This window comes from Ovis aries, chromosome 18 (genome assembly GCF_016772045.2).
Source record: "Ovis aries strain OAR_USU_Benz2616 breed Rambouillet chromosome 18, ARS-UI_Ramb_v3.0, whole genome shotgun sequence".
Lineage (NCBI taxonomy): Eukaryota > Metazoa > Chordata > Mammalia > Artiodactyla > Bovidae > Ovis > Ovis aries.
Window position 1 is genome coordinate 53245716 of NC_056071.1, and position 9650 is coordinate 53255365.

The 9650-nt window shown below is 51.0% G+C and overlaps 3 protein-coding genes across 5 annotated transcripts; 2 read left to right on the forward strand and 1 right to left on the reverse strand.

The window, feature by feature from the left end:
• Positions 1 to 97: 97 nt before the first annotated feature.
• SERF2 (small EDRK-rich factor 2) lies at positions 98 to 1836 on the forward strand. Of its 2 annotated transcripts, none has more exons than XM_004017938.4 (3): positions 98 to 155; positions 775 to 883; positions 1500 to 1836. In XM_004017938.4, exons 1-3 carry the CDS (start codon positions 149 to 151, stop codon positions 1561 to 1563), a joined length of 180 nt encoding a protein of 59 aa, XP_004017987.1. In that variant the 5' UTR covers positions 98 to 148; the 3' UTR covers positions 1564 to 1836. The 2 variants fall into 2 exon arrangements, with proteins under 2 accessions (XP_004017987.1, XP_027813125.1); XM_027957324.3 differs by having other exon boundaries at positions 1477 to 1762.
• Positions 1837 to 2720: 884 nt separating this feature from the next.
• SERINC4 (serine incorporator 4) lies at positions 2721 to 7554 on the reverse strand. The gene is made up of 12 exons (XM_015102028.4): positions 7348 to 7554; positions 6713 to 6889; positions 6364 to 6542; positions 5879 to 5958; positions 5547 to 5640; positions 5092 to 5303; positions 4667 to 4762; positions 4421 to 4547; positions 3964 to 4036; positions 3499 to 3547; positions 3209 to 3362; positions 2721 to 3017 (listed from the first exon to the last, which is right to left on the reverse strand). Exons 1-12 carry the CDS (start codon positions 7447 to 7449, stop codon positions 2822 to 2824), a joined length of 1539 nt encoding a protein of 512 aa, XP_014957514.1. The 5' UTR covers positions 7450 to 7554; the 3' UTR covers positions 2721 to 2821.
• Positions 7555 to 8061: 507 nt separating this feature from the next.
• Positions 8062 to 9299, forward strand: HYPK (huntingtin interacting protein K). 2 transcript variants are annotated; one of them, XM_027957323.2, is made up of 4 exons: positions 8062 to 8236; positions 8560 to 8615; positions 8962 to 9013; positions 9143 to 9299. In XM_027957323.2, the coding sequence occupies exons 1-4, from the start codon at positions 8075 to 8077 to the stop codon at positions 9236 to 9238; spliced, it is 366 nt and encodes a 121-aa protein (XP_027813124.1). In that variant the 5' UTR covers positions 8062 to 8074; the 3' UTR covers positions 9239 to 9299. The 2 variants fall into 2 exon arrangements, with proteins under 2 accessions (XP_027813124.1, XP_042091307.1); XM_042235373.1 differs by lacking the exons at positions 8560 to 8615; positions 9143 to 9299 and having other exon boundaries at positions 8962 to 9021.
• Positions 9300 to 9650: the final 351 nt, after the last annotated feature.

Here is a 9650-nt window from a genome sequence, read left to right on the forward strand (position 1 = left end):
CTTCCTGACCAATAGGAATCGGCTCCCGGGCGGGAAGGGGCGGGGAGGAAAAGACGACTTCGTTACGCCGCGAGAAAGGGGCGGGGCCTGTAACGTCGTACTGAACGAGGGGACGCAACGGAGGCAGGCCGGAGCCGTTGCCGTCGCCATGACCCGTGAGCATTGAGACCCCTTCTCTCCTTGCCCTTTTCTCCCCCTTTACCCTGAGCACGACTGCCGAACCTCGGCATTGACCTCCTCTTGGCTTCCCCAGGGAGACCTTTCTCTGGGAGCGCTCTTTAGCCACCCTCACACTCGGAGCCCGGAATTCGACCCTTTGCCCACCGCCACTTCTTGAGAACCTTCCCTCCAACCCCCCGGCTCCTCGGCAGGCAGAGGCCCTCCTCGATTCTCCGCGGTGTGGGAAGGGTTGCGCGCCTGTGATAGACCCAGGGCCCCCTACTCCGGATCCCTGCCCATCCCCCACAGAGACCCAGACCGTCTGCAGACACCGCCACTACCTGTCTGGGTCCTCATGCTGCGCCGAAATTCGAAACACGCCTCCAGCAGGCTCCTCCGAACCGTCCTCTGCCCACTCTCCAGTTTGACCTGCCCCGTGGCAGCTCCCCCCCCTCAGTTCCCCCGCCGAATCTGCAGCCCAGGCCCCGAAACGGGCCGATGTCGGCGCCCCGGGAATGAAGTGTGGGAGCCCACTGGTGTCTGGTGAGGGGAGAGGGTCGCCGGTTTGCGGCCGGAAAGGCCCTCGCGTCTCACCTTTAATTTTTTTTTCTCTAGGCGGTAACCAGCGCGAGCTCGCCCGCCAGAAGAATATGAAAAAGCAGAGCGACTCGGTTAAAGGAAAGCGCCGAGATGACGGGCTTTCTGCTGCCGCCCGCAAGCAGAGGTAGCCCCAGGGAGGGGAGGGGAGGGTGGGGTGAGACCTGGGTTTAGACCGGGGGCTGTACCTGGAAAAGTTAGCTCTGAGCTTGTATCTGGACTAGCCGTGAGGGGCAGAGTGCATCGTTTCCTCTAGGGTTTTATTCCTCTCACCCTCTAAATTGTTAGTTCACAGTGATACAGGAAGGGACTGGGACGGGTGCTGCCCTCGGTCTGGTTTCTGAGTGCCCCCGGGTCTGACCTTAAGGGCAAGGGCAGGGAGTTTCACATTTCAAATGCAGTAGTGGTTATGACAGCCCCGTACTTTTGGCCCTCCTTGCTGTTCATTTGCCCTCCCTTCTCCCAACCTTCTCACTGGTGTGGCGGGGTGTGGTACTCGGCACAGAATAGCCTTGGGCCTGTGTGGCCAGACTTCTGACCCCTTGGGCAACAGCCAGATAGAGACTGATTGCCTTTTGAGCCTCAGCTCTCTTCCTCTTGTTCTCCTAGGGTGGGAATACAGCAGCCATATGCTGAATTTTGTCCCATCCACTTCCATCTTATCCTTTGTGCCCTTCATACCCCTGCATCTTGTCCTTTTTGCCCTCTGGTACCTCCCAGTGCCCCATCATCTCTACCCCTAGGGACTCGGAGATCATGCAGCAGAAGCAGAAAAAGGCAAACGAGAAGAAGGAGGAACCCAAGTAGCTTTGTGGCTTCGTGTCCAACCCTCTTGCCCTTCGCCTGTGTGCCTGGAGCCAGTCCCATCACGCTCGCGTTTTCTCCTGTAGTGCTCACAGGTCCCAGCACCGATGGCATTCCCTTTGCCCTGAGTCTGCAGCGGGTCCCTTTTGTGCTTCCTACCCCTCAGGTAGCCTCTCTCCCCCTGGGCCACTCCTGGGGGTGAGGGGGTTACCCTTTCCCAGTGTTTTTTATTCCTGTGGGGCTCACCCCAAAGTATTAAAAGTAGCTTTGTAATTCCTTGAGCGCCTGGTTTGACTGGGGATTTGGGGGGATGGGGATGGAGGAATGGCTGCCCTTTCCCACCAAAAGGGAAGGGAATTTCATACTCTGAAAGGTTGTGAATATGTAGGTTAAGTTTAAACATCACAGAAAAATTCTTTATTGTACTGCAACAGACAGACAGGTATTGGGTATGTGGTAGAGAAATCCTCTAAGAGCCGTAGGGACTTCTTTTTTGTGGTTTTTGTCCCCCATTCAGACCTGGAACATCATCCTGAGGAAGGAGCTGAGGCCCTCAGAAGGAAGGCTGCAAGACCTAGATTTATGCTCCCTCTTCCTCATTCTTCCTCAGTTTGTGCCTAGGCTTGAAAGTTGGCCCAGACTCTGCTGCTGACGGAGTTCCCGTGGTTAGCTGCTCTCAAGTGTTCACATTCTCTTCTGTCATTCCTCATGGAATGAGAGTAGATGTTCTCTTCCCATTGCGTTTGACCTCAACATCAGGATTAAAACTTACGGTAGTCTCTGTGCGCCTTTCTTCCCATGCCCTGGTTTGTTCTAGGGTTCTGGGCTTCTTACATCCCTGTACCCAGGGGTGAACGCCTGTTTTCCTTTTTGTTGCCAAAGGCAGTGCCAAGTAAGTCTTTGGTCCCCTTTGGTCTTTCCCTGCCCCCCTCTCTACCATGAATGAGCCAGGAATGAGCTGGTGCCACCCTGTCTGCTGGATTAGCAGTGATTCCTGAGCTGCTGACTTGGAATCAGGCTCTTGAGCTGGGTTGAAAAAGTAATGGTAGCTCCAGTGAGTCAGATACTCTGCCCAGGGAATTAGGGTGTGTGTGGCCACTTTTTTCAAGTCAGACATACTACTGACTTCAACTTAAAGGGAGGTAACTTCCCATTGTGTCTTTGAGGAATCTGTTGGGCTGGACAGCTCCTGTGAGTTAAGACTAGGGATACACATTCAAGGGAACTCCAGTTTGTTTAAAGTACCTAGATTGGATACTTGTCATTTGGCAATACTGACACGATGACAGTGTCGCCTGAAGAGAGGATGCTGGGGGTCCGGGGTGGGGGACCGACAGAATGGTGCTAGTAGCAGCCCCAGATAGAGGAGTACACAGGCCCAGCATGAGGCAGCCTTGACCCAGAAGGTAGCCCAGCTACCTGTGATGAAGGTCTTTTCCAGCTCTGCTCCCTCATAGCTGTGGAACCAAAGTCTCTGGTTAGAGAGTCTGCAGGGCCGTGACTCAGAGCTTAGAGCTATCCTACTGCCCCACCAAAGAATATGGTAGACTCGTGTGTCTCGGGAGAACTCAGGACTGGCCTTGAAGTGCTCTTTTCCCTAAAACAACTAGGTTTTCGGAAGAGTATCCCAGGCCCCCCTCCATCCTACCTGAACCAGTTGGTGAGGGTAACCATGACATAAAGTGATGCAAGGAAGAAGACGAAGTGGAAAGCAGAATAGCTGTAGGAAAGCTGCTGGACTTGCATTGGAGGAGCTGGAGAGGTCTCTTGGTCAGCTGGTCTCGCAGCCACACCTCTTGGCCCTGGAGAGAGAAAAGAACTGCTGGTAGCAGAGCTGCTGAAACACCTCTTCCCTTCCCCAGCCTCTTTCCTGAAGGCATTTGCACCCTTTGGCATTCTGCAGAAATCTACACTTACGGATCCTCACTTGACACTCGCCTTCCTCTGGTGCCACTGTTTCAGGGCAGCAGAAGCAGAGTGAGGGCTTCTGTAAGATGAAAGGCAGCATGTTTTGGAAGAAGAATGTCTGGGAAATAGTACAGGAAACTCTTTAAAAAGATGGGTGTGGTGTGACAAGTGGAGGCACACCGGGGTTCAAATTCTAGCTCCAGTATATGACTGGCTATGGGAACTTTGGTAAGATGTTTAACCTTCTGTGCCTCAATTTCTCCATTTGTAAAATGGAGCAAACACCTACCTCACAGGGTTGTTGTGAGGACTAAATTAAATGAGATTGTGTATGTAAAGTATCTAGCACAGTGCCTAGCGTATTGTGGGTACTCAATAAAAGGTAACCGCAGCTAGAATCTGAGCATTTTGGGTAGAGGTTGATAGGATGTGTGTGTGTGTTGCTGTGTGTGAAGGGGGTTGGGGTATTGGGGATATTGAGCTATCCATCCTCACCTGGAACTCATAGCTGTAAACCTTGACGATCCACAAGGGCCCAAATACCTCAGCCAGGTAAGAAGCCTCGTTGCTGAGAAGAGAGAGTTCTCAAGTTGATACAGTCAAATAGCAGGAAGGTTACCTGATGGCATTTACTGCCAGAGGATCCATATCAGTAACTCAGGAGGGTAGTGATCTCCCAAAGCCCCTTTCCCCCAAAAATTTTAAAATTTTTTCATGTGAGGGCCCTGAAATCTTTTGTGCTTTTAAAGTTTCTCAAGTCATTTCCCCTGTCCACTTCGTCTCATACAGATCATCTGACGGGTGCTATTCTTAGAAATTGTTTTTGCTCATGGGGCGCTTTCCTCTTACCTTTAAAGTTTAAATAAACCATGGCCCCAGACTATCTCCTAACCATCCCTGTCCTTGTGAGCATCCTCCCTTCTCACACCTTTCCCTTGACCCTTTTACGCACCAAGCAAAAAGCACGCAAGCATACATGATGCCAGCACTCATCATTGCCAGAGAAGTATCTGGTGTATGGGATTCCATTTTACTCGGGCCAGGCAGGCACAGAGTGTGATTCTGTCCTTGAAGGATTACTGAGAAAGGGCAAGGCAACAAAAGAGAAAGATGATGAGAACAAAGCTAGGTATTTGGCAGGAGCAAAAAAGGTTTTAGCAGGGGTAAACCTTGTTAAGAATCCAGGTCCTTTCCTTACCCCTCTCTGGAGGACGGCTGGATAGTGCAGAGAATGTCAGGTACATGATATAGCAGCTGATGATAGAGGCTTGTAGAAGGCCAGAGCGAGGTTGCTCTGGGGAGAACGGAAATCATTGCTTTAGCCTACTGGGTACTAGTTTCCTCAACTCCTACCCTAATCTGTGCTTCTGTCTCCCCACCCTTTGGAGGAAGCAGAGAATGGTTGAGATTAGGGAAGCGCATGAAATTTGCTATTTGGGTTTCCCCGGTGGCTCCATGGTAAGTCTGCCATGGGAAAATCTCATGGACAGAGGAGCCTGGTGGGCTGCGGTCCATAGAGTTGCAAAGGGGTTGTAGAGAGAGATGACTGAAGTGACTGAGGGTGGTGGAATTTGCTATTCTAAAGGCCCCCCAAATCTTAAATGCTGTAAGGCATGTACCCACTGAGGCGGACGCAGGGAGCGATGGAGAGGAAGGAGAGGAGGCCGCAGAAGCAAAGGTGCAGACTAAGCAGCATCTTGTTGAGCAGGCAGCCAGCTGGGTGCGTGTAGTGGTGGAACAGGAGCGCGGCTGCTGCACCCGCCATGCTGTAGAATCCCAGGGTGGTCAGCAGCATAGCCAGGAACCAGCGGCAGTCTTGGGCTGCACCTGTTTGCCTAAAGGTGGGAAGTAGGCAGATGCTCCAACTCTTGTTTTTACCCATTATCAGCTATTTCCCTTCAGAAGACTGGTGAGACTTGCCTATCCCACCTGGCCTACAGCCATCATACTCCTGAGTTTTTCCACACTGCTTAATTGGAAGTTTTCGGATCATCAACCTGTCATATCCTTTGCCCAACCTGAATGGGTCTAGTAATGTCAGATTTCCCAGGAAGCCTTCAGGGTTATGTGCTCCTTACCAGTTCTTGTTCCAGGAATGAGCAAAGGCAGTAATAAGCACCAACTGCAGCAGGATGAACGTGAAGCCGCCACATATTCCAATGTAATGCCAGGCTGCAAGTGAGGCACCAGTAGGAAAATGTAACTGATCGTATCATTACTCCTGGTCCTCTTCCTACCTTTTTTTTTTTGGTTGTGCTGCAAGGCTTGTGGGTTCTTAGTTCCCCAAACAGGGATCAAATGCGCATCCCTTACATTGGAAGCATTTGGACTGGCAGGGAAGATTTTTTCTTAGAACATCTTTTAACTTAGGATGAAATCTTTTAACTGATCAGGATGAAATAGAACGTACCTGGAAAGAGATGCTCATCAGGGATGCAGAAGGCAACAGCACAGAGACCTAGCAAGAATAGCAGCTTGAGGAGCCAGAAACTGGTTAAGAGGGAAAGAAAATGTATCAGAAAAATAGGTAAAGGATAAAGCAGAACTATAGGAAAGGGGAGAAAAGAGGCTAAATAGAGGAAGGGAGGAACTGGCAGCTGATCACAGCCTATTCCAAATTCTGACCCTGATACCTAAATGACATCTGGACAGTGTTCTAGAGTTGACGGAGGGTTTGCATATAGTAACTCCACTGTTACCTCCATTTCAGGAAACTAGAAGATCAAAGAGGGTAAGTGTGTGGCTTGTGGTTACACAGCAAGTATAGTGGAAGCAGGGACTTAAACCTGTTCTCTGTCTTTTTACAGTGCTATGACTTCATCTGGAAATTTCCTTTACTCAGCTTGTGTCTACTTCCCTCCCTGTCCTCTCCCCACCCAAAGAGTACACACAGACCTATTATGTAGCTGTGCTCTTAGGCTGTTGCGGGAGTGGAGGTCGATCAGCAGCACAGCCTGCAGCAGGTGGAAGGTGGCAGTTCCTGCACATATGCGGTATACAGCCCCAGAACCGCTCAGCACTGGGCAGTGAGAGTGGCCAAACAGATGGGTACACAGCCCTGACGGCATCTGGATCTGAAGGGAAGGTACATGTGAAAAACGGCTGGACAAGTTGTCATGCACAGAGGAGTACCTACCTGTGGGTACGTCCACTCATCTGTCCCCTACCCTCAGTCCAAATCTCGTTTACCTCAGACTTTCTCCTGTTATCCTTTCCCACTGCAGCCCAGCCTCTTCCCACGTACCCCATGTGCCTTGCCCCAGACTCTTTCCACCACTGTCCTTGACAGCAGGAGGCAGCAGACTGCTGAGGTCCCCACATGGAGGAGGATGTAGAACAGGCGGCTACAGGGAGGCTCTGTGAGAGGGGGCCACCTCCAAGGGCAGCAGCAGGTACAGGGAACAGGCTCACAGCAGGACACCTGAGGGTAGAGCAGATGCAGGGCAGCAAGGGAGAGACTTGCTGAGGATAGGCTTACATCAATACATTTGTGAGGTGAACTCATGAGGCTGAATTCCAAAATTTCCCCCTCCCCTCTCTTCTCATTTAGGAATTCTCAGACTGTCTGGTTCCAAGCTATTTAGGATTGCTTTCCATTGATGTCAGGTAGAGCTTTCATCATAAGAGCTTAACATAACTGGCAGAACTTCCTAAGAGCCTGCCACATCTGGCCTCTTAATCTTTCCCAAGACCTAAATATCTGGTACCAGGAGCATGGGAGGAGAGACTCAAAGAAGCAGAAGGGCCTCAGCAGTAAATGGCAGGTCTGCCATGTTTACCAGCTCCCGTGGGTTTTCCTCCACAGCTTCAGCCACCATTCCCTTCCCCTTTTCAGCCAGCTCTTGCTCTGGGGAGTTCTCTGCCCACGTACCCTCTCACCTGATAGAAGGGAGGACTCACTATGACACTGCTGACTCCCCTGCGTTGCGGTGCCAGGCGGAGGGAGGTGTGGGGACTTGTGACCGCTTTTGCACCCACCATCCTTATCCCAGGGATTAAGCCCAGGTCCACCAGATGGAAGGCAGATGAGAAAGTAGAAGCTTTCTTTCGTCCTCAGCCCATTGGACTCCTGCAATCCCGGGCTGTTCACCCAGTTTAAGGCAGAATGGGGAGGGATACCAGGAAAAGAACACCGACCCTCCGGGTCGTGGAAAACGCAGATATCCGTGTGAAACTACTTTCTTCCCAGGGCCCTTGGGCTTCTCAGGCTGTTCTCCCCAGATTAGGGAGCAGTTTGCCTATCTGGTCTGTAGATTAGCATTCTTAATTGGTTTAGGATTACACGTCATTCATCTTGAACAGAGTTCCTTTGGTGTGTGGGCTGGACCTAGTTTAAGAAAGGCTGGGATGGTCTGCAGTGGTGACGGGTTAGGTCTGGGACACGGCCTGGCAGAAAACACTGTACAAGCCCGAAAGGAAGTGTGAGAGCCGAACTGCTTTGCTTGCTGAAGCTTCTAGAACCAGCGCACTAAAGAAGGTGTGGCCCAGGGCCAGCCCCGCCTCCCCCCATCCCCGCCTCCATTCCATCCCGGCGGAAGTTGTGTGGCAGTTGCCGGAAGTCCTTCTAAGGCGGGGCCGGGCCGGTGGGGCGGCGCGTGGGATCGATATGGCGACAGAGGGGGACGTAGAGCTGGAGTTGGAGACAGAGACGAGCGGTCCGGAGCGGCCTCCGGAGAAGCCACGGAAGCATGACAGTGGTGCGGCGGACCTGGAGCGAGTCACCGACTATGCGGAAGAGAAGGAGATCCAGAGTTCCAATCTGGAGACGGTGAGGTTGGCCGGGCAGCGTGTCTGGGCGGGATGAGAGCAGACGGGGCTCGGAGGCCGAAACGGCAAGCCTGGTTCCAGGAGGGGCCCCCATCCCGCTGGTGGGAGGCAGCGAGAGGGAAACTGAACCGTCACTGGGCCCCTCCGCTTGATGGAGATAGGGTTTAAAATGGGTCTCAGGTGCACAGAATTGAACTAAACGTAGGCCCAGGTTCTTGGTACGCTCGTCATTGTGAATCCACACCTCACTCGCTTGTTACTGGTATTTTAGATTGTTAGGAATTGTGAGTAGCAGAGCAGCAACTTGATCTGTCTTTCCCATAGGCCATGTCCGTGATTGGAGATAGACGGTCCAGGGAGCAGAAAGCCAAACAGGAGCGGTAAGTCTTACCTACCTGCCCTACTCCTTACCCCAGACAGAAAAAAGCCATTGTTAGGCTTTTGTACTTCGTACTGTTCAGCTCTATCACCAATTTCTGCAGACCTAAGATTTACAACTTTGCTGTTTTGTTGGTGGAAGGAAAGACCTCCTGATAACACCTGCCTGCTATAAATACTCCAGGGGATGGGGTGGGATGGGATGTTAGGCAAGGGGGAGTCCTTTTGTGTTATCAGTCAGCAGTGTTTATCAAGTCATTTATTTGTAAGGTACAACTGGGAATGATCCTTTCTGGGAGTTTATAGTGGAGGTAGAAAGTGAGGACTAACGTACCTGAATATTTTCAGGGAGAAGGAACTGGCAAAAGTCACCATCAAGAAGGAAGATCTGGAGCTGATAGTGAGTAGTAATGCCTAACTACTCTGTGGGTGGGGAATATGTCTTTTGTTTCCTGAAACAAGTGGAGTCTTGGGCTGGCACCTTATTGACCAGGTGGCTTCGGTAAAATCATTGATCCTTTCCCTGCAGATGACAGAGATGGAGATCTCCCGAGCAGCAGCAGAACGGAGCTTGAGGGAACACATGGGCAACGTGGTGGAAGCTCTTATTGCCCTAACCAACTGATTTGGGTTTTCTCAGATCCATTGGATTAATTTATTTCAATAAAGATGTCTTTTAAGTTGCAGTTTTATCATTTTGGACCAAGTATAATATATTTTATTTTACTGTGGGCAGTTTATATCTTGGAGTAGAACCCTTAATGAACCTATGTTGAGGATCAGTTTAGAAGAGTACCTCATGTTCAGATGTTAGGTAGCAGACCAGGCTCATTCATATGACTAATTCTCAGCAATATTCAAGGTGCACTAATACCCCATGGCATGTATCTCTAGGGTAGCTCACCAATAGCTGAAAGGCCAACACCTGTCTAGGAGCCACTGTATACAGATATAAGTCACCAATCCAGTTCATAAGCCACTGTGAGTTACAGTTTAGGTATTGAGGTGGGAACATGGTAACTTTCAATAAGAAATTA

Excerpts from the sequence above, each read along its gene's own strand:
- SERF2 (XM_027957324.3), top strand. Across the intron at positions 884-1,476 it reads GCTGCCGCCCGCAAGCAGAG|TGCCCCATCATCTCTACCCC; the intron begins GTAGCCCCAGGG and ends GGTACCTCCCAG.
- SERINC4 (XM_015102028.4), bottom strand. The coding sequence starts at position 7,449 with ATGGTGGGTGCAAAAGCGGTCACAAGTCCCCACACCTCCCTCCGCCTG. Across the intron at positions 3,363-3,498 it reads AACAGTGGCACCAGAGGAAG|GGCCAAGAGGTGTGGCTGCG; the intron begins GCGAGTGTCAAG and ends TTCTCTCTCCAG. Across the intron at positions 3,018-3,208 it reads ACCCTCACCAACTGGTTCAG|CTATGAGGGAGCAGAGCTGG; the intron begins GTAGGATGGAGG and ends TTGGTTCCACAG.
- HYPK (XM_027957323.2), top strand. The coding sequence starts at position 8,075 with ATGGCGACAGAGGGGGACGTAGAGCTGGAGTTGGAGACAGAGACGAGC. Across the intron at positions 8,237-8,559 it reads AGAGTTCCAATCTGGAGACG|GCCATGTCCGTGATTGGAGA; the intron begins GTGAGGTTGGCC and ends TCTTTCCCATAG. Across the intron at positions 9,014-9,142 it reads AGGAAGATCTGGAGCTGATA|ATGACAGAGATGGAGATCTC; the intron begins GTGAGTAGTAAT and ends CTTTCCCTGCAG.